At 44.4% G+C, this 21,642-nt stretch overlaps 1 protein-coding gene across 1 annotated transcript in view; it reads left to right on the plus strand.

Annotated features, from left to right (window-relative positions):
- The window catches only part of RRP8 (ribosomal RNA processing 8), a 78,335-nt gene that overhangs the window by 42,797 nt on the left and 13,896 nt on the right, over positions 1-21,642 (plus strand). The window contains exons 2-4 of the mRNA XM_086933688.1: positions 2,188-2,339; positions 17,235-17,541; positions 20,012-20,837. Coding sequence (XP_086789814.1) covers positions 2,226-2,339; positions 17,235-17,541; positions 20,012-20,837 — 1,247 coding nt within the window. The 5' untranslated portion in view covers positions 2,188-2,225. The remainder of the gene's footprint in view (positions 1-2,187; positions 2,340-17,234; positions 17,542-20,011; positions 20,838-21,642) is intronic.

Raw genomic sequence — 21,642 nt, forward strand, 5'->3', positions numbered from 1 at the left:
ATATAACATCAGGCCATGCCATTCCATCACAGACCACACCACATCATACTATACAATGACCGGCCATACCTCACCATGCCATACCATGACAGGCTAGACAATGCCATGACAGGTGATCTGCCGGTCACATCTACCTCCAAGTCAGTTGACTCCCAGCATTGAAAAATAACATTCCACAGATGACCAGATGCAGTGACATCATAAATACAGTCACAGCTGTAAGCAAGTGTCCGAAATAGAAATCTTTGTCTTTTCAACTTCAGCCGTACTGGAAAATCGAATCTGAGATATCATTAGAGGATGGTTTACTTATCAGATGTGATAAGTTAATTCCCTTAGATCTACCATTATCAAGGAATCTCATGAAGGACATTTAGGGATTTCTCTTACCATACGGCGGGTCCGTCAAGATTTTTGGTGGCCCAGTATTCACAATGAGATTAGGACAATTATAGAAAATTGTCCGGTGTGTTGTTCATCAGAGAAAACACTTAAAGTTGCTACCCCGCCCTTGACTCCTATTGAGTGACCATCTGGACCATGGGTCAAAGTTGGTGTTGATATCATGGGTCCATATGAGGTCTTACCGTTGGGGATGAGATTTATCTTGGTCTTGATGCTTTACACATCCAAGTGGCCTGAAGTTAAGGTTGTCAGAGAGGCCATTTCTTCTAGTGTTATCAAATTTCTCAAGGAGGTGTTTTTAAGAGAAGGGTTTCCTCAGTTTCTTTTCTCTGATAATGGGACTCAATTTTTGAGTGATGAATTTCAACTTTTTCTTAAATCCAGGGGTGACAAGCATCTTAAAAACTTCTTATATTACCCACATACTGCTCTTGTGGAAAGAATGAACAGGATCTTAGGTGAGTGTGTCAAGTGGGCTGTCAAAGGCAGACATAATGTCTAAGCATCTCTTGAAAGTATTTTGTGGTTCTACAGAACCACACCTCTTTCATCCACTAAGGTTTCTCCGTTCGAAGTTTTAATGGGAAGAAAGGCTAATACCAGTTTTCTACCTGGATGGATGTGCAAATGGTTTGATTCTCTGGTTGATGTTGATTCACTTATGGAAACTGTTAAGACCAATCTTGATGTTAAACAGCGGAAAGCAAAAAAATGGTTTTATAGGAAAAAAAGGTGTCAAAATGGTTTCTTTGTGTGTGGGTGATTTTGTTTGAATCAAGAGTCCTGTGCACACAAAGAAAGGAAAGTGTAAATCTGGTGAACCTATCAAGGTTATCAGAATTGGTAATAATGCTGTTCAAGTAGAGGGCGGTTGTTGGTGGAATCTTTCTAAAGTATTTAAAACTAGATTTTGTCCTTCCTCTAATGGTCATAGTTCGAGTGGGCAAGATAGTAACCAGTTTTCCTCTCTTGGACAGAGGAGGAAGAGCTCTAGAATTTTCATCATTCCCAGAAGACTTTGTGATTTAAATTGTTTTTTGTGAATTCTTATGTATTTATAGTTTGGTTTAGTTGAAGGAAAAGATATGTTGCTCTTTGTTATGCAATGCGTTATGTTATGTCATTCTATATGTCATGATATGTCTTTCTATATTCCATACTATGTTATGCAATCTGTTTGATACTAGTTTTGTGAATTAAGTTTTAATTTTATTATTTTGAAGAAAGGGAGGTATGTTATATTCTATGCTCCATGTTATCATATATATTTCTCAGCTACATCTTACCTAGACACTTGCTTACAGCTGTCACTGTATTTATGATGTCACTGCATCTGGTCATCTGTGAAATGTTATGTTTCAATGCTGGGAGTCAACTGACTTGGAGGTAGATGTGACCGGCAGATGATGAGCTGTGTAGTCTGTTATCAAATAAACTACTCTATATCTACCCTTCCTGTGGAGCAGTTTACTACAACTTGAGGTCAATAACAAATGACCAACCAAGACTCTTATGTTTGTTTGTTATGCTGAAAAATGCTTAAAAGGTTCTTCAGCTTTTAGGTCATTCTTTACTACTTCTTGATTAGATAAATTACATTCAAGTGATAGGACGGGTGAGAAGGAATTGATTGTTTTGATTATGTGAATACTTATGGTACAAAGGTGAGTACTTAGTGTGTACCTTCTTGTTTAAGTTGAGAGTAATTTCAGACATGAAGCAGCCGTGATTTAATTCATAAATGGCTGATGCATCACATTCATGATTTTCTTTTTGTTACAGTGCTTGTAGAAGAGAGACAGTGGGACGAAGAGACTCCGATGCCCACCATGATGTTTCAAGAGGGGGACTGGAACGACAGCAAAGATGCTCAGGAGCTTACAAAGTCCTTGCGTCTCGCTAAGAACTCAACGTCTGTGTCTCAACGTGCAGGGGTAAAACTGATCATGATTATGAGTGTTACTTGAGGGTACGTCTAATATCCCACAGGATTATCACTAATGAAGATACATACTAACACATTTTAGATCTCTACCTGTTTTGAGGGTACAACACTCCAATATGAAGGTTGAGTTAAAGCTGAGCCGTACATTCACATAAACATTTCATACTTACTGTAGATATCTCTTTTACAGTTTTTCTCTTCTCTAGCCGAATTATTCCCTTGTTCACGCTTGTGGTTTATGCATAAATGCACTGAACTCTATAACCTCTGTCCGAGCATTCGTGATTCTTAGCTGAACTGTGGAAGGGCTCAAGGTGTTAATACTAAATGATACTACTCGCATGTATCTACTGTTGGTCTGAATTTGGGATGTTAGAAGTTCTGTTTCATTTGGAAAGAGCAAAGGCCAACTATCTTTCATTAGCCAAGATGCCCAGTAGTCTGCTCTGCCGCTGTTTCAGAGCTCAAGAATAGCTCTCAGAGCAGAAGGTAGAGAGGGAGGCAGCCAGGTAGAGGGGACTTTACCTCCATCGTTTTCTTGTTAAAACAATACAAGAAGTTGGAGTGCGCTCTTGAAATTAAAAGACGTCAGAAAGATTTTAATTTAATGTTTTTTTAACTAGTCCTTTTAACATAAATTGCCTCAAGAGAAGGAAAGCGCATTCTTACTGTCAGGCTACTGGGTGTTCTTCACATTTTCATTATCAAGAGAAACCTCTGTCTGTTGTAGTTTTTAGTTAACTTTTTAAATTACTTGCATCCGGGGTTATTGGAACACAGTTATACCTTTTCTTCATCATTTATAATATCAATACTAACAAGTCCGGTGTATGTTACTCAGTTGCTTGGTCAACATGGGTCAGTTCATTTATAGGTAGCAACTGAAGTTCTTAAAGTATTTCCAAGGATGTGTCTTCCAGTCTTCCTTAGGTAATCTTTTCACCAAATCCTCTTGACTTGATTGGAGAGAATCCACAGCAGCATTGCCATAATAATGGGCGATAAAACAAGGTTCTTCACCACTTGGTAGGTTGAGTTTTATTTATGTATTTACTTCTACATCTGGGTGAGACAGAGAATGACACATGTTGCACACTTCTTCAGGTTTTACCTTCTAGGTCACTGCCACCTTTGATTATTCAGATTATCTTCTTATTCCTAACAAGTGTTGAATTTTCTTAACATTGGCTGAAGTTCGTGTGGACATTTGCTTCCTCTGCACCCCCGGCCCAACCACGATCTGCTATGTATCTCCATCTCGGCATCCACCCTACCAAAGTGTCATTGATTCACACAGATGGCCCCAGCATTCTCAGTCTAGGTAGCAATGTAACTGCCTCACAATCTCTTTACATATATTACATGTTTCAGCAAGGGTCGGAGAAAGAGCCCTCCATATCTTGAAGGGCTTGTCCTATATGTTATCCTTAATTTCAGATCCCACACTATTCTTTGACATGCATTGAAGTGGAAGTGCTCGTGTATTCCAGTGGCTCCCTTTTTTGGGCTGCTTGCATTTGGCAGACGCTAAGTTCTGTCATTACACTGGCACCAGTTCCAATGATGTCTGATTCATTTAGCAGTTTCCTCGAAGTATCTTTGCATTTAATGTTTAGCTTCAGATGTACACCCCAAGTGATAGGCACAATGATCTCTAGACCACAACCTCTCCTGCAATATTATCTGCAGAGTGTAAATTTGCTACTTTGAGATGGCAACAGAACATAATCACGTAATTAGTCTACTTAAGAAAGGTGGTGATTGACAATCTGGATGGTCTCTCCACAACAGGTGAGAGATGTGGCCTTACGACCAGAGCCAACTTTGGAGCTGAGGAACCAGGTTCGAGCCTCGGCGTCAGCTCAGCATCATTTGATTCTGGGCTAATCCCTTAATCTCCCCTTGTCTACCAAATAAAAAAAAATCAAGTGCCTTTGGGTAACGTAACTTGTGCTCATGTAAAGTGCTCCAATACCTTTATGTCAAGTTAGCCCAATATATACATCTGCACACAAAAAACATTGAACGCTATTTGTCAGTGAGGTGCATATGCAAGTCAATTTTTCACATAATCATGCAACCTTGCTTCTAAAAATCCACAACCAGCTAGCCCCCTCAAAGAATATTACGCTAGTTTTACAATTTCAATGTAATTATTGTGCCTGTTTAGTACTTGGTGTCTGTTCTGGAGAAAACGACTTTCTACCATAATTAATCACTTTGAAAAATATGGCTTTAATCAAGCACGTCTGAAATAAGTGTTTAAGTTGTCCTATCGCCAATATAAACCCAAATAATATTGATTAGTTCATTCAATAACTTTATTTCGGTCACAACGGACCATAAAAGTACATGATAAAATACATACATAGCAAGGGATAAAAAGAATAAATAACATTCTTGTATTTCTATCTAGGACCCTAATTCGATATTCCTGATTCATGCCCTTATGCGGTTATAATTAATAATATCCTTATAAAGGCATAAGAATCATATCCATATTCAGTAATAGCCCATGCAGTCCAGAGCACAGCACGGCTACTCCCATCGACTCTTAGAAAGCACAACGCGTTCTTTAAACAAACCAAGCCTCCAGCAGCCCGGGAAACTCCCCCCTGCTTTTGTTTTGATTTGAACAAGAACTCCTGGAGTCCAGAAATAACTGTTAGTTCTTAGTGACGTCTTATGTCCAACCTTACGTCAAACCTGGCACCTTTCAGGTATAAAATACCAACAGTTGCCTTAAGCAAACACACAGTGGTTTGGAGCAGAGCGGCTATCTACTTGCCCGAGAGCCCAGCTGATGCGAGAGCCCACGGAAGCCGCCCCTCCCCTTTGACGCGCTGGAGAAGCTACTTTTTCTCACGCCGAGAAAATACAGCTCTTGTGTTCCCGAGTCACCCTTGCGGGTTGCTGGGAGATCGAGTCCTGAAGAAAGAGATACCAGACCTCCCACATTCTATTACCAAGGTACGGAGCTGACTAAACCCTTAAGAGAATTCTTGATTCAGATCCTTGGCAAAAAACAATCTTAACCAACTTAACTTAAACTGCTACTTACTTACTCCTTCCCAAGTATTAGGCTTAGGTCAGGTACATCGGGGTAGGCGTAGTTAAAAGCACCAGTTGAGTTTGTTAGTCAATGGTTTTATGTATGTATATATTTTATCTATTTTAAAGTATCATATGGCTCTGAAACCATATCTATGCTTTTACAGTATTATTTCATAATACTACTTTTACTGTACGTTTTTTACTTCATAATAAGTATTGCAATTGTAGCAATTCATTTCTCTTGCATGAGAAAGAAGACTACTCAATAAAATAACACATTTTTATTGAAAACGCCCGTCTCTCTATTTCTCTGCACTCTGGTGAAACTAAGTATGCACGATTGACTGAGTGAAATAGCTGCCTATTGTTTTCACACGACTCTAGATATACACTCTATTCTGAGGGAGCCAAAGTTGTCATGTTTGTATGGTTGTCAGAAGCTAATCCCTTCTTGTCTAAATCCGGAGAGTTAACTCTTTCCTGAACATTCGAGAAAGTTTCTAGTGACCTCTGAGCTAGCTGGCAAAACTAATTAAGTCTAATATAGTCAGTAGAGACCTAGTCGACCTCAGTCCTACGTCTACACTGCTGTTTATATTATTCCAATGTGCAGAACCTATTGGGAATATAGGAACTACACTACAACATAGAACAATACAGATTCGAGCTCAATCGTAGAAATACACATATTTACAAAATTAAAACTATGGCTTAATCCATCAAGCTTAAAATCAGATTAAACATTGAATTGGTTATCGAAGGAGGTAATTACATTGTAAAAAATAATTCCTACTGTCCAATTACATTATTAATGGATTTCCTACGTCTGTGCCACATACCTTTTAGAAAACGTGAGACGGCAAAAATAATGGGGGGGTGCATGTCATACTTTAGGACTCTAAAAACTTGAACACACTGACCGAAGCCTAGATTTCTGCAAATTGGTATCGCCCAACGTTTCCGTACAGCCTGATAAGCTGGGCAGAAAAAAAGGACATGAATTTCATTTTCAAGGTTATGTTTACAAGCTGGGCACTCAGTGTTCTTATTACTGTCCCATTTGCAAGTAAACACATTGAGCGGAAGACTACCCATCCTGAATTGCATATAAAGTTTCCTAGCTAATGATGGGTAAATCAGATCTAAAAATTCTTCCTTTTTGTAGTCTTCTTTAACTTGAAGAAACTCAATAGTCAGTCTTCCCACTGTGGAACTTGCATGGAGGTACGAAAAATTGTGGTACTTGAAATGGCGAACCAGATCATCCCTAGTTAGCGCTTGGCAAGCTACATCAGGTGTTTCCCAGAGCTCAGGTAGGCCAATCCTAATGCTAGTTGCCTTAATGTGGGTTAACCACGGGATTTTCTTGCTTTTCAATACAGCCCAGATCTCCCAAAATTCGTTTTTGTAACAAACAAGTTCAGGCACTGACAATAGTCTTCTCCAGTACGTTAAAGGGCGTAGTGCCATTACCTCCTCAATAGGTAGTAGCCCTAGGTCCATACGAAGGGGCACTAATGGAGTGCTCACTGGAAGACCCAATAAATTTCTCATAAATGCGTGTTCTACCTTCATGAGGTTGGTAGGAGTTTGATGTCCCCAAAGTTCTGCCCCGTACTAAGTGGTCGCTCTGGCCTGTAGTTTGTAGATTTCGATGGCAGGAGCAGCAGGCTTGAACTCAGACACTCTGTACATTTTCTGGAACCCCCCCACCACTTTGGTTAACTTAAATGCAGCCTTTGCTAACTGAGTATCCCATTCCAGATGTTCTCCCAAAGTAATGCCCAAGTAATCAAAGGTCTTTACTCGCTCCAGTGGGATTCCGCCCAGAAGGGGATTCAGGCGTGTCTGCCTAGGAGGGTTGAAAATCATAAATTTAGTTTGTTTTAAAAAAAAAAAATCTTTTTATTAATGTAAACAAAAGAAAAACATCAGGTGACCTACATCTCTTTCACAGTGATTAATTATATATTTCCATATATCGGAATGCATTTAAGATGACAGTAAGGGTCACTGGGGCACCAACGCTATTGATTTCCTCGCCAACACTTGGTGGAGTACATATATACCCCCTGTAGCCGTTCCAAGCTCCCCAGATCTTCCCTCATTTCTGGGGCCGGCCCCTAGCAATGTATACCGATCGTTCCCTGAACATGCACCAATCGAGATCTTCCATCCATTTCCCAATCTGAGGCACCTGACTAGCCCCCCACAACTGAGCTATAATACGCTTAGCTATCATGCTGCCAGGGTCACCCATTGCTTCAGATCAGTTGGCTCCCAGACATTCAATATACAACGTCGGGTCTCTACCGCCAGTTCCACCCATACTACCTCTCTGGATCTTGACCCAGTATTCCTGTATTGCCGCACAGTGCCACAAAACATGCATGAACATTCCAGTCTCCCCACATCCCCTCCTACATTCCCCGCTTTCCGCCAAACCCATATCTACCAATCGTGGACCTGTAATGTATGTTCTGTGTAGAATCTTCAACTGCACCTGTCTGAGTCGCATTTGGATGGCTACTACTTTCGGGGAGGAAACCGCCTCTCTCCAGTCTTCATCATCCAAAACTAGGCCATCTGCGCCCCACTTCTCCCTAACAGTTACCAGGGGGTCACTCATGTGGTTGATCAGTTTTTTATATATCAATGATATGGTTTTGATCAGTAGAATACCATCCAGTACTCGGTCCTCTAGTGGGGAGGCCTCCGGGAGTTCAGTGTCCCGGGGAACATTTGCGAGCAGGGTGTGTCTGACCTGGAGATATCGGAAACGCTCGCAATCCTGCATCTGATGTCTTTCCTGTAGGCGGTAAACGTAAGTACCCCATCCTTCCCCCACATGTCCTTTTTTTGCGAGATCCCAATGAGGTCCCATCTATCAAACCCCTTCGTCTTCCACAAGCTACCTAGCCTCTCCGAGCTCCACAGTGGGGTCGCCATAGTAGTCTCCCTTCCCATTTCAGGCATCTATTAGCGGCGTGCCATACGTGAATCGCATGGGCCGCTGGCCCGACGAGGGGAAACCGCCCATTCCTAGCATACAGTGCCCCAGTGAAATCTCCCCCAGGCATCTGCCCACAGTCCATCGCATATCCAGGGTCCAAGGGGGACCCATAAATAGCGTGATTTATTGCTGCCAACTGGGAAGCCCAATAATACTTACGGAGGTCCGGTAAACCGATCCCTCCGTCGTACCAGGGAAGAATAAGCTTGGAGAAAGCAATACAGGGTCTGCCCTCCCAGAGAAGCTGTCTCTGGAGGGACTCTATATCCTTGAAATACGAGGGGGCACTGGATCCATTGTGTTTTGGAGCGCATACAAAAAGCAGGGGAGAGACATCATTTTAAATAACACCACACGGCCCAACAAGGAGAGCGGTAGTGATTTCCACCTCGCCACATCTCTTCGGAACTTGGCCAGTGGGGGCTCGAGGTTCTTTTCGTATCTCAGTTTCGGATCTTTGGTCACAAATATACCCAGATACCGAAAACCCACATTTTCAATCCGTAATGGACAGGAACTCTGGACGGCCGGAGGGTCACCGCTAATGACAAAAAGCACCGATTTCGCCTAGTGAATGGCAAAACCAGAATATCTTCCAAATATGGCCAGGACGTTCTTAAAAGTGATCAAAGAAGCCCGGGGGTTGGTAAGGTTGAGCAGGATGTCATCTGCGTAGAGCGAGATCTCGTCCTCCCACTTGGGTGTCCAGCGCAGCCCACGAATCGACGGGTCCCACCGGGCCCATGCCGCGAGTGGCTCAAGTGCCAAGGCAGATAGCAGTGGGGATAAGGGTCATCCCTGTCTTGTGCCCTTTCCCAGGGGAAAAGTCTACGGATTTGTGGGTGTTCACCACAACCCTGGATAGGGGACTAGTGTATAAAAGAAGGACCCAGTCGATAAACTCCTTGCCTATACCCAACTTCGCTAGAACTGCAAACAAGTAGGGCCATTCGACCCTATCAAATGGCTCATGTATGCTCGACGCGCCACCCAGAATCCCATGCAGTCTCCTGAGATTGAGGGCTGTATTTCGGCGTGGCATAAAGCCAGACTGGTCCGGGTGGACCAGAGTCGATATGACCATAACCAGCCTAGTCGCCAACAATTTAGCCAACACTTTAGGTTCAGCATTGAGTAGTGAGATCGGCCGATAGGAAGAGCACTCCGTTTTAGGCTTGCCTTCTTTTTGAATAACAACGATGTTTGCTACACGTTGGTCGTAGGGGAGCTGGCTCGTTTCTCTACTTTCAAGGAACATGGCACGGAGAAATGGTGCAAGTTTGTTCGCATTAAGTTTATACAGCTCTATGGGGATTCCGTTCAGGCCAGAGGCGTTCCCAGAGTGGAAACCCCTGATTGCCTGCGCCACCTCGTCATCCGTGAGGGCGGAATCCAGATATTTCATGTCCTCCTCCGAGAGGCTGGGCATTGGGATATCGTGTATCATAGCCGCATTTTCAGCCACTGTATAGGTGCCCGCCGACTGATACGCTAGTTTATAGTACGCTGAGAACTCAACTGCAATCTGCTGCGGGTCTGTCACCAATCCTGATTCCACCGTCTGCAATTCCGGCACTAACCGTGATGCCCATTCCCACTTCTCCAACCACGCTATTATTTCCTGCCTTATCGCCATGTTCACAGACTCTAATATTTCCTGCCTTATCGCCATGTTCACAGACCCTAATTTGTGTGTCGGCGATCTGAACTTTGGCCCTGTCCCTAGCTAGACTCCTATATTCATCCCGGAGTAGCTTCAGTCGATGCAACTCCCCCCCCCTCCCCCCCCCCCCTCCAGCGTGGCCTCCCTCGAGACCTCCCCCTCCAGTGCTATCAGTTCAGCCTCCATACTATCCACTTCAGCTCGAGCCTTCCTCCTCTTCACCATGACCAACAACAATACCTCCCCTCTGATGACCGTCTTGTATGCCTCCCACAGGGACCGCACCGACTCCACCGTTCCTACATTTTCCTGGAAGTACCGGTCCGTAATTTGTTCCACTTCCTTCTTAGTATCAGGGTCTTTTAAATGCCAAGCGTTGATAGGAGCGATCCTGCCCACGTCTCTCTGTCCCACTACCAGACTGAGCCAGACCGAGAAGTGATTTGAAATCCCTCTACCCAAGTGTTGTATCTCTCGGAGCCATGCCGCATGTAGTGCCGGCACCAAAACAATCTATTCTGGAGAAGGAGTGATGTGCAGCAGAGGCGTGTGTATAATGCACTCCACATGGGTTCCTAAGTCTCCACCCGTCAACGAGACCGGTGGTTTCCACAAAATACGACAACCACCCCTGGGTCAGCGTTCGGGCCGGATATCTGTCCATTTCGCCATTCATCACCGCATTAAAGTCCCCACCCACTACCAGCAGCCCCACAGGCAAGGATACATTTTTTTTTGCACAAGTCCCGAAATGTGTCGGACTGCAGACCCGGCGGAACATATACCGACAGAAAAGTCAGTTTTACCTTCCCACAATCCTGAAATGCCAATGTATCTGCCTCCCTTGTCTGCCCATGTGGCCCGAACAATCAGCGGGAAGGAGTTCCTAACCAGGATACCCACCCCCCGAGACCCTGTCGTGAATCTGGCATGCACCACCAACTTATAACCTCAACTGTGTAGGGCCATACAACGGTTGCCAATCAAGTGCGTTTCCTGCAACAGCACCACATCCGGGGAATGCCTCCTGATCATCTGACTAAACATCCCCCTTTTGATCTTGTCACCTAGACCATTCATGTTCCAACTAAGCGCTGTAATCCCCAGACCCTGTCTACCTAAAGACATAATGATGGTAAAGCATGTCGAGGTCACCTGATACTAGAATAAAACCATTATAAGTCGCAAATACTTGTGCGCATACTGAAAACAAAAACACAAAACACCCCAAAACACGCAACCCCCCCACCCTGCACCCCTGCATGTAGCTTACGCTCATCCCCAACTAGCAGTGTGCCTGTCGCCCCCAATCTAATCTACAGCTAACTAAAAGTAGAAAATGGAGGAGGGCCCTCGTACAGGCTCCTCCCCCCCCTTCCCCCACTGCCACCCCATCGTAGCCCCTAAACATATAAATCCACCAAAATATCTGCTGAACTCTACAGGTCAGGGGATCCATTGTTTGCCCGCCCCCACTCCCGCAACAAATAGAGTATAATTGAGGCCCGTGCAGCCACTATTTTCACCAAAGTCATTTTTCATCCGCCTCTTCTCGGTCTTGGCTCTCCGGATCAGGCATGTGGATACCTTCCAACCAATCTGTCGCCACCTCGGGATTGTAAAAAAAAACTGGCTTTGCCGTTGAGTTCCACACGTAGGCGGGCCGGAAATATCATGGCATATTTTATCCCTTTGTCTCTCAGTTTCTTTTTCACCGACAAGAAGCCCTGGCGTTGTTTTTGAACCATCTGGGTAAAATCCGGGAAGAAAGAGAGAGAGCGTCTCGTTTTCAAACCTCAACGGAGCCCCAGCTCGAGCCGCCTGGAGGATCGCATCTCGGTCCCGATAGTTTACAACCCTCACGATCATCGGACGGGGGGGCGCCCCAGGTCTGGGTCTACCCCCCGGAACTCTGTGAGCACGCTCAATCATGAAGAAGTTGCTAAGCCCTTTAAGTTTCAGGTGGTTAAGGATGAGATTTTCCACAAACAGGTCAGGTGTTTGGCCTTCTGACTTTTCTGGCACCCCCAGTATTCGAACGTTGTTTCGCATTGCCCGACCTTCATAATCATCCAACTTGCGATCCGCAAGAACTCTTGAGGCCTTAAGATCAACCATCTCCTGCTGCAATGAGTTCACGTCGTCTATTAGGCTAGCTGTTTTGAGTTCCAGTGTCTTGTCCTTTTCATTTGCCTTTGCGAGGTCCGCTCTTATCAGCCCCATCTCATGTTGTGACAGTGTCGAGTTTATTGTCTAGGGCCTCCATCTTTTGGTCCAGGGATGACTGAACTCCAGTGATAGCCGCCATGAGATCCTTCAGTGTTGGCTCGTCCCTGGCGAGAGCCATTTCTCCCCCCCCCAGTGATGACCCTTTTCGCTTCCCCCGGAGACTCCTTGAGCAGGGTGTAGCGATCCAGTTTATTGGATTGGACATTTCAAGCCCCTTTGGAGGACCGGGCAGGGTCTTATCCAGGTCTGTTTTAGTCGCCATCCCGCCTCCTGAGCCCCGACTTCTGCTCTCCACGCCTGTAGGCAAGATCTCCGCTCCTTCACCCCTCTCCGATGGTCAATTACAGGCCTTCTTTAACCTCGTCCAACTCTCCTCCTCCGGGTCGCCCTCAGTCACTCGGTCCGAGCCGCTCCTCGCACACTGCCCAGCTCCCGGGGAGGTGTTGGGCCTCCCAAGGGCCCTGTATCGCTTCCAAAGGTGCCCTCCAGTCCCGACACACAACCAACGCCGAGGCAGTGAGTTCTCCCTTTTTGCTGAGTCTTCCGCACTACTTAGCAAGTGTCTCGCCGGCTTTAATAGCGTTAAAGACGCTCCGATGGCGTCTCCTTGCCACCCCCGACAAGAGGACCAGCAGTACTTCACTTCTCCATATGGCCGCAACCTCAGTATCCCGAGGGTCTGTCCCACAGTTCGCACTCCGAGAAGAACCCTGGCAACCACTACCGGCTCCTGTCCAGACGGGGCCAATCGCAGGGTCCTTCCCCTATGCAGCAATGTCAGGGTTCCCCCCGTGAGGTCCAAGTACTGCCTCCGTCACCTGTATGCCTCTTCCAGGCAATGCAGTCGGTTCTTCACTCTGGGGCAACACCACTCTTAGGATCTCCCGGGCAGGCCCTCGCGATGATCAATGCCCGCTCCTCGGGCCTCCCCAAGGCTGTCCCCGTGCTCCTGCCCGCACCAATCGGGCTGAGTGTGCCCCGGGCGTGCCCCGACCAGCACTCCAGATGAATCCTTGCGGCCGGTGTGCAGCTTCCTCCAGGCAAATACTGGGGCAGCCAATTTCTCTGGGGCTCCCACGTTCCAGGGCAATCATATAGGTGCCTGTCGACAGCTGCATCACCACCAGGAAACAGTGGTTCCCTGGAGGAGTCGGCGGTCTCAGGGCGGCACAACCACTAGGATCATCTTGGGGCAGTCTCAAGACTGCCACTGCCTAGCTACCCCAAGTCTGGCAGTCCTCGGACCGCCAGACTCATAATAGGCCCCTTAGAATTGATGTTATTTGAAAAAAATATAGTGTCTTAAGTCTCTTCAAAATTGACACTGATAAAAGTATCCATACGTATTCACAGAAATCTATTCATCATACACTACACATTTCTTATAAGTCTTAATGCATTTTGGGCACAAATTAACTTTTTCTGGTGATCAGCTTATTGTTTTTCCAGTGAGCGAGTCTAGAATTGGAATCCAGGGTACAAATAATGTCAAATTAATTAGTTATGCCAACATTAGACAAACCTGAAAGTCAATAGTTCTCAGTTTGTTCTGTATTAGAATGCCTCATTTCTTCATATGCGTGTAGCCGATACGCTGAATGCTTCTTATGCCAATTATCTGTTAATCTATTTATTTTAGACTTTTTTTGATGACCATGGTTCCCTTTTTATTCACTTTATGTTTATGATGAAAGTTTACCAGAGGAGGAACACCTTCAGTGCAAGATGTTATGTTTATCACAGTCATGCAGTGTGTTGTAAGGAGAAGTGCTAAGTGCACGGCTATGCATCTGTGTGGCCTAGACTGTTGCATTGTTTCCGCAGTGATATAGAGCTGTGGTCTCTGGCCGTAATGTCAGGGTGAGACCCTTTTTAGGTTGCGCCTATGCAGCACATGCACTCTCTCTTCTAGACATGCTGTGTCTACTCTGTGGGATTCCAACCTGCCCATCGCTTTTGGTTAGTAACTTCGAGTGTCCATTGTAAATCCTTGCTTCTAAGTGGTTATTTTTTTTTATATGTCCCTCCTTTTAGCGTGTGTTGCTACCGCCCACGGAGCATGGCTGTATTACTTGTATCCTTTCTCTTTTCTGTATTTGTGTTTGTTTGTGTGTACTTTTTTGTGTGGGTTCTGTTCTTATTACATGAACATTCCCTTTTCGTTCTCTGGTGTGTCGGTGAAGCTTTAATTTGTTTGTCGTGTATTGTTCAGGCATTGTCAGTTAGAAGGCAAGAACACTCTTTGCTGAGGCGCCTTGCCTGATTTCTTGACGTTTAGGCTGGGCTAACCAAGACTTCATGATTCGTAAGGATGTTGACAGTGTGTCGTAATTTTTGCGACAGGGCTCTGAGCAATGATTCCCATGATTTCTCAACAAGTCTGGTTTAAGCGATGGTGTGTGTTTTACATGCGGTAATGTTCAGTCAAATTCACCTTTAAGATGCACATACATTGTTTTTTGTTTTTTATAGGAGGCATTGCTTATTGTCATGATTGTCACATAAAAAAGGTGGCTGTGTCATCTGACATTGAAATCTTTGTTTTTGGCGTTTCACATGTGTGTTCTTATTTGTGCAGGAAGCGCTTCAAAGCCTGGAAATTAAATATTTACGCTTTCAACATGAATGTTATGTACTAGTAATATGTTTAGTGCCTCTCGATCGATTGCGTGCACAGGCTGCATCACTCGATAACTCCGATGATAACTGAGACAATTTCCCCCACAGAAACGTATGGATAACATATTTGTCAGTTTAATTAATAAATCTTAGCAAGTGGACATCTTGAGAATCCACTCAAGTGAAAAAGGATGAAGACTCCAAAGATGTTTCCAAGCATGCGCCACATTTGTGCTTGCCTGTGGAAGCCCTCGTGGACCTATTGGAATGAGTTCAACTATCGCTGCCGTATAGCTAAAAAAACCTAGACCGATGCAATAGATCTCACATAGACGAGATCTGTTCGCTCTGCCAATGCTTGTTCTTTGAGCAATGAATAAGGAAACATAGCAGTCATTCTCCGTGCCAGCTCCTGACACCTAAGAGCACCACAGAATTGAAAATAGAGTCTGATTTGCTCTTTGAGGTGGAGAGATACCTTGCCTCAAGGTTTTCAGTTTCACCCCTTTTGTGTGTGTGTGATGAGGTGTAGGCGCGTTTTGACTAGTTCTCTGTGGTAGTACGTCTACTCTTTTGTTTTTTCAAAATGCAATCTTGTATTTCTACAAAAAATTCTGTTTTCATTCTTCTCTTGCAGAAGTTTTCAATTACAAACAAGTGAAGTTATTTCTATTAATCATTTCTTTTTGCTTCTATTGATTTTAGGCAGTTCACCCTCCTTTGACTGTAACTGCAGCACTTAAACTACCATCTAAATAAGATTCATTCAGTAATTTTCTCTTTGCAGTAGTTTGTTTTCAGCGTCACCACCCTTGGTGTTACTAGTTGCACAATTTGAAATTGAAGCTGATTAACATTGTGCTTTGTCTCGCTAAGGTGTGAGACAAATCAATGTTTTTGTTCCAATTCTAATGCTTCTCTTGTTGTATGTTCGAGTCACCTGTGCCTTCCACTCTACTTTCCTAACATAAGAAAACTGAGATGGGCTATGTATGCAAAAGATATGAATCCTATTTGAATGATCTACATAATTTTCCTTAATCACATTAATGAAGTGTTGGCAAATCGATATAGGAATTTCTCAGCTTTATAAAGTGAAATATATTTATTGTAGTTTATCTATTTTCTTTCCCTTCACAAAAGTGTTTAAAGTTCATGCAAACCTTTTATCCAGATAAAATATTCCTTAAGTTGTCATCAAACTGTAACAGGTGTTTTAACTTAGTAGGACAAGGCTTGTTTACCCTATATCTGCATTGTAGGTGACTTCAGAAGCAAAGGTTGTGGAGTAAGAGTTATGGCAGGCTGTGTTCCAGCTTGGTTGTTTCATATATCATTGAGGCCAATGGAAGGAACTGAAGTATACCTCGGGGTTGGGTTTTCCTAAGTAAGGGTCTGTAGACGACTGGGGAGAAAAAAATCTGATTTGGCTTAGAAGTGTTCAGCTGCAGGGATAAGATGTACGATTAGGCAGGTCGCAGAAAGTGATTGCTAATTGTAGTCTTTTTGTGACCCATCTCTGATTTTGCAAAATGGCCGATGTACTAGTAAGTTGTATCAAAAAATCTCTACTCGGCGGGGATCACATAACAACCTGGCTAGTGAATATTCATTATGCGGGTTGCTATTTGTGACCCACTGTACATGACTACAAAAAAGGATGGTGTTCTGCAGGGAACAGCAGTCCGCCATCCGTGTGTTTGTATTACCAAAAAGGAACCCCTTTAAAAAACTTTTTTTTTTGAGGCAGACCGTATTCCTCAAATGAATTTTAAAAAAATGGGACGACCTTGGTGGGAGCAGGCAGTGGTTCCATAAAGCCAGTACCTGCCTCCCCCATACCTGACCCCCAGGGTTGGTCAACACAATTTTTAAAGCGAAAGTAGTCCCTAGGATACACCTTCCCATTTGCAAATCTGTACCCTGCTTTACAGGTGTCTGTAACTGGTGAGTGATGTTCGCACACCATTGACTCATACTGATTCACAATTAGGAAGGGACACTCCTTCGTAACTAATTTGGTGTAGGCCGCTGACCTAGTCATTCGAGTCAGAATTGCATTACTGACCTGTACATTGGGGTTAGTACATTGTAAATACAATTTGTGTTTACAAACACTATGATTTTGCAAACCACAGGTTTGTTTCGTAGATCCAGCCCTAAGTTCCAGTATATCCTTAAGGAAGGCCATATTCTGGATGAATGTGTGACCCTGTCTTTAAATCCATTGAACGTTGATGTTCTGGCATGTCAATATATAGCGAAGAGATTTGATCTGACTGCTTCTGGTTTTTGTGTCCCGGCAGGTCTCTCCAGGTGCTGGGCGTAAGAAGACAACCAAACATCTCCTGGAGACACTGCGTGTGCTGGAGAGCACCTCCAGGAGTAGGAAAGATGACTCCTCACCAGCACTGAAAGACACGTCAGAGTCTGAGGACGACTCCACTGGGACGACTCTTGTGAAAACGAAACGTAAGAAGAAGAGGAGCAAAAGAAAGAGGCAGACTCCAAGCTCCGCCATCTCGGAGTCTGAACCACAGAAACATGCACAGAAGAGGAAAATCGATGAGCTAGAATCTTCCAACCTGACATGGAAAAGAAAACCTGCAGGGGGTGAGTGGTGATGGTCTTACCATTTAGTCTAAGGGCAACAATACACCCTGATCCCAATGACCGCTCGGAAAGGAGAATAATATCTTCATTGGAGCGCTTTGAAGCCACTGAGTAAGCACACATTCAGATCTCCAGGGTGAGTAAGCCTAACTATGGCTCCTCTTGTGCATACCCTTCCTGGGTCATTTAAGACTGCTCCCTTGACTGACCAGCTCATCAGCTGCTTAGAGCTGTCTGGTACTCCCTGTGTTATTTTCAGTCCATCGGCAGACACTTCTGTCGAGTGACATAAGACGACCAGCTCCATATTGTAATGAAAGTGAACAAACAGCGTAAAAACATTCCATTGACCTGCTAACTCCTTGCAGAAATACCTGGTTACCCGCAGCAGCCTAAAATACACAGTCACATTCACCTGTGTACCTTTCCACTAAGACACGGTGCGTCATTCCTTCAGCTTTCGCTCTAGGTTCACTGTGGTAATTGGGATTACGTGTGTCTCTCCAACAATCTTAGGCACCCCTCAAGTGTACTGTGAGACCATGCCTTCAAATGAGGATACAGTACAACCAGAACTGCTCCATAAAACTGGGGGTGCAGCACTTTGTTTGAAGCTGTTCAGTGCTGTGCCTTTCATCACAACAATCTCTGCAGAAATTTCTAGATAAGATCACAGGTTCCATTTTTCTGCATCAGTCTTGGAAAAAATATAGTTCCCGAAAGCGATAAGCAAAGATCGTGCACAGTTACATGTAGGAGAGGGGCGCTTCAGAACGAAGACAGAAAAGATACTTTAATTTTTAGGAGATGAGACTCACTAGGTCCTGACTTATCAAACTGAAGGCCAATGGAGAGGCCAGGCCATCTATACTTGGGCCATCTATAACTGGGGGGCATTCTTAAAGAAGAAGCAGCCACCTCCCTGTCCCTAGCTCCCTCTCTGCAATAGATTGGGGAGGAAATTGAAACAGTCGGGGTAGGGTTTGAGAGGGATGGCGACAGGGACAGGTAACAATAGAGCGAAAGAGATTGAGAGGCAGTGAGGGAGATGAATTGGAAGAAAGACCAAGCACGAGAGGAGAGGGCAAAAGACACATCAGGAGAGAGTGACACAGACAGAGGTCGAGAGCGAGAAAGAGGCTGGTCAAGAGTGAGTAAGAGAGCGAGACCGAGGTTGTGATGGGTTAAGAGATAGAGGCAGAAGTTGAGTGGTCGATGGAGAGAGATGGAGAAGGAGAACAGTTGAATTCTGAACCCTTGTCTTTCTCCAGAATGTGGGTCTGGGTGGGGCGGGTGGGGAAGGGCTCCTCAGGATTTTTTTCCTGAAGCTGACCCTTCTTGTCTTAGGAATTGACAAAACATGTCCCTCTGGCAGAACTGACAATGTGTCTAACAATACATGTGCGATGATCCAGTTCTTACAGGATTATTTCAGTTATGCAAGGTTGCTGGCCTTGTCACTCTTTCAATATCAGCTCCCTGATTTTGGACATAGTGGGAGAGACGAAGGATCGGGATTTTCTTTCTTATGGAGTCAACCCCATTTAGAGAGACGATTGACTTTTATAATGAACCGTTCGCCTCTCTTTCCTCATCACGGGAAGCATTAGGCCTGGAGCAGAAAACCATATAATGACAAGACTTCCACATGTATGGTGGCAACTGGTAAGCCTTCACAGGACAGCAGGGGCAAACCCACAGACCACAACAGGCGACCACATGCTGAGAAGAGCTGACTTCTCCACTTGAACCTCCTTGACCCTGAGCGAATGATCATAGTTACAACTCACCCATTAGTCAGACTTATATGTTTCTGATGTTTCTTTAAAAAGGTAGGGTCAGCTTTATGTGTACATGTGTGCTGGGATGCAGTAGGTAAATGATTAAAACCATGGCCTTTAATTTGCACCCATTATTTTTTGTTCAAAACTGATTTATCTGTGTGTAGTGGCTATACCTTCCTCTTCACCTTTGAAAGTCTGATTTCAAATGTTTTTATGCTGAGTCCCCCAAAGCTTTAAATCTTTTTGTATGGATCCCATAATCTGAAAACATTCTTTTACTGTTCAAGCATTTTAGGGGGGTTGACATTAAGTGCTCTAAGAAATGTAATAAAAACGTTTTATTTAGATTTAAATTATAACAATTGATGTATGCCATGTAAAACCTAAGTGAGAACAGCTGAGTGAGAACAGCTGAGGTTATCTCAAGAAGAAAAAAGTTCTTTGTTGTTTCTTTCTTACAATAAAAACAATATATGAAATACAAAATATATTGAGTGAGTGAGCTGAAATTTCTGGGAAGTACATTGGTAAACTACTATCTTCTCTGATGGTTTTGGTCATCCATGCTGCAGACTTGCGCCTTCTTGACCTGGGGGGTGGGTGGGTGGGGTACACCCAACACTGCAGAGATCACTACTCTAAATCTTATTCTGCGAACTCTCGCCCTCTCTCTCTCTCCTCCCTAGATGCTACCCAGAACGTCCAGCCGGACAAAAGGAGTGAGGATGCTGAACATTCCACTAGAGACACTGAGAGCAAGACCCCAGCTACAGCTCAGCTCAGCAGAAAACAGTGGAAAAACAAACAGAAGAATAAGAGACGGACTAAGAACAAGTTTAAAGAAGGGGAGCAGACCAGGGAAGCATTGAAACAGATCGAGCTCGTGGCAGGAGAGAACCCAGTCCCCAAACCAATAAAAAAACAAGTGGCACCTACAGCACTTAACAAAAAGACAGTAGGAAGATTGAAAAATGCCTGCTCTAGTGTGAAGGAAATTTACAGCTCATCCCAAGAGTCTTCAGACCAGAAAGTGGCAGAGGCTGTCCCCAGCAGGAACACTGCAGTGAAGGCTCCAACAGGACGGCAGCCACAGGCGTCCTCGAATGATGCAGATGCAAGCACAACAACGGTGAGCAAGAAGAAGCTGGAAAAGTTAAAGGTGATCCTGCAGAAGCAATCCAAAAAGACCCTTTCAGCAGTCAAAGATGATGCAGGCAATGCTCCAGAGAGCGCAGAAGGAGAACATGCAGAAGAAGTAGATCCATTGGGGCCAAACCTGCCCGCTGCTGCAGATCGGTCAGCAGCACTGCGATTAAAGATGGAAGAGCGCCTCAAGTCAGCACGCTTCCGTTACATTAACCAGCAGCTCTACACATCCAGCAGCAGCGATGCCCTGGCCCTGTTCCAGCAGGACCCGGCAGCCTTTGAGGTTTACCACCATGGGTTCCGCACCCAAGTGGAGCGGTGGCCTGAGAATCCAGTTGATGTTATAATCAAATATCTCCGGAATCGGTAGGTGCCAGGGCAGGGTTTAATCTGTGGTGTTAGTGAGCAATGAAGTAACCCTGAATATGCTACTCTGTACCCCAAAATAATCCCAAAGTTAGGCGACCTACTGGAGGTTAAGGAATTCCTTCGTAAATTTTATTTTTAGCTTCTTCCAGAATCTTAGGGTACCTAGTTGTACTTCCTCTTTTAAAAGCAGTGCGAAAGGCTTCTATTCCTGTTTTGTTTCTATTTTTCCTGTCTTTAGTTTCAAGTCAGTGCCTTCTGTTCATATTCATATCCAGAGAAAGCACATGTTTGTGCTGGGAAGTGCATCCTACCAGCTGCACAATTGTCCTTGTCGCTAGATTATATTCTTTGATATGAGAAATCCAGATTCTGTACAATGAGCAGTACTAAAGGGTAACTAGAAAACATGTGAAATATGAAAGGAATGAAGGCAAAAAGTAGTTCATGTTCTGTTCTAATATAATGTCTCTAGAAGATGTGCTTGTTGTTGAGCTGGGGTAACCAGTCAATTAGCGGAAGGTAATATTAAAATATTTTGTGCTCTGAACACAGATGGCATGTAGCTAAAGTTGCAGATGCTGTAGTGAAAGTGCCGCTCTTGTGGTTTGGCACCCTATAATGACCCTCAACTACCACCATTTTCCCTGACTTTAGTGTGTTATTTTACCCTAGCCTTAATGTAGGATGGTCCTGCATATGCCTGCTTCCCTACTGTTCTTTAATCTTATTGTCTTTTAGTGGGAATTGTCATAGATTAGAACAGTACACTTATATTATAAGTGCTTACTATTGACTTTGGCAT

The sequence above is a fragment of the Lissotriton vulgaris genome, chromosome 8 (assembly GCF_964263255.1).
Source record: "Lissotriton vulgaris chromosome 8, aLisVul1.2, whole genome shotgun sequence".
NCBI classification, from domain to species: Eukaryota; Metazoa; Chordata; class Amphibia; order Caudata; family Salamandridae; genus Lissotriton; species Lissotriton vulgaris.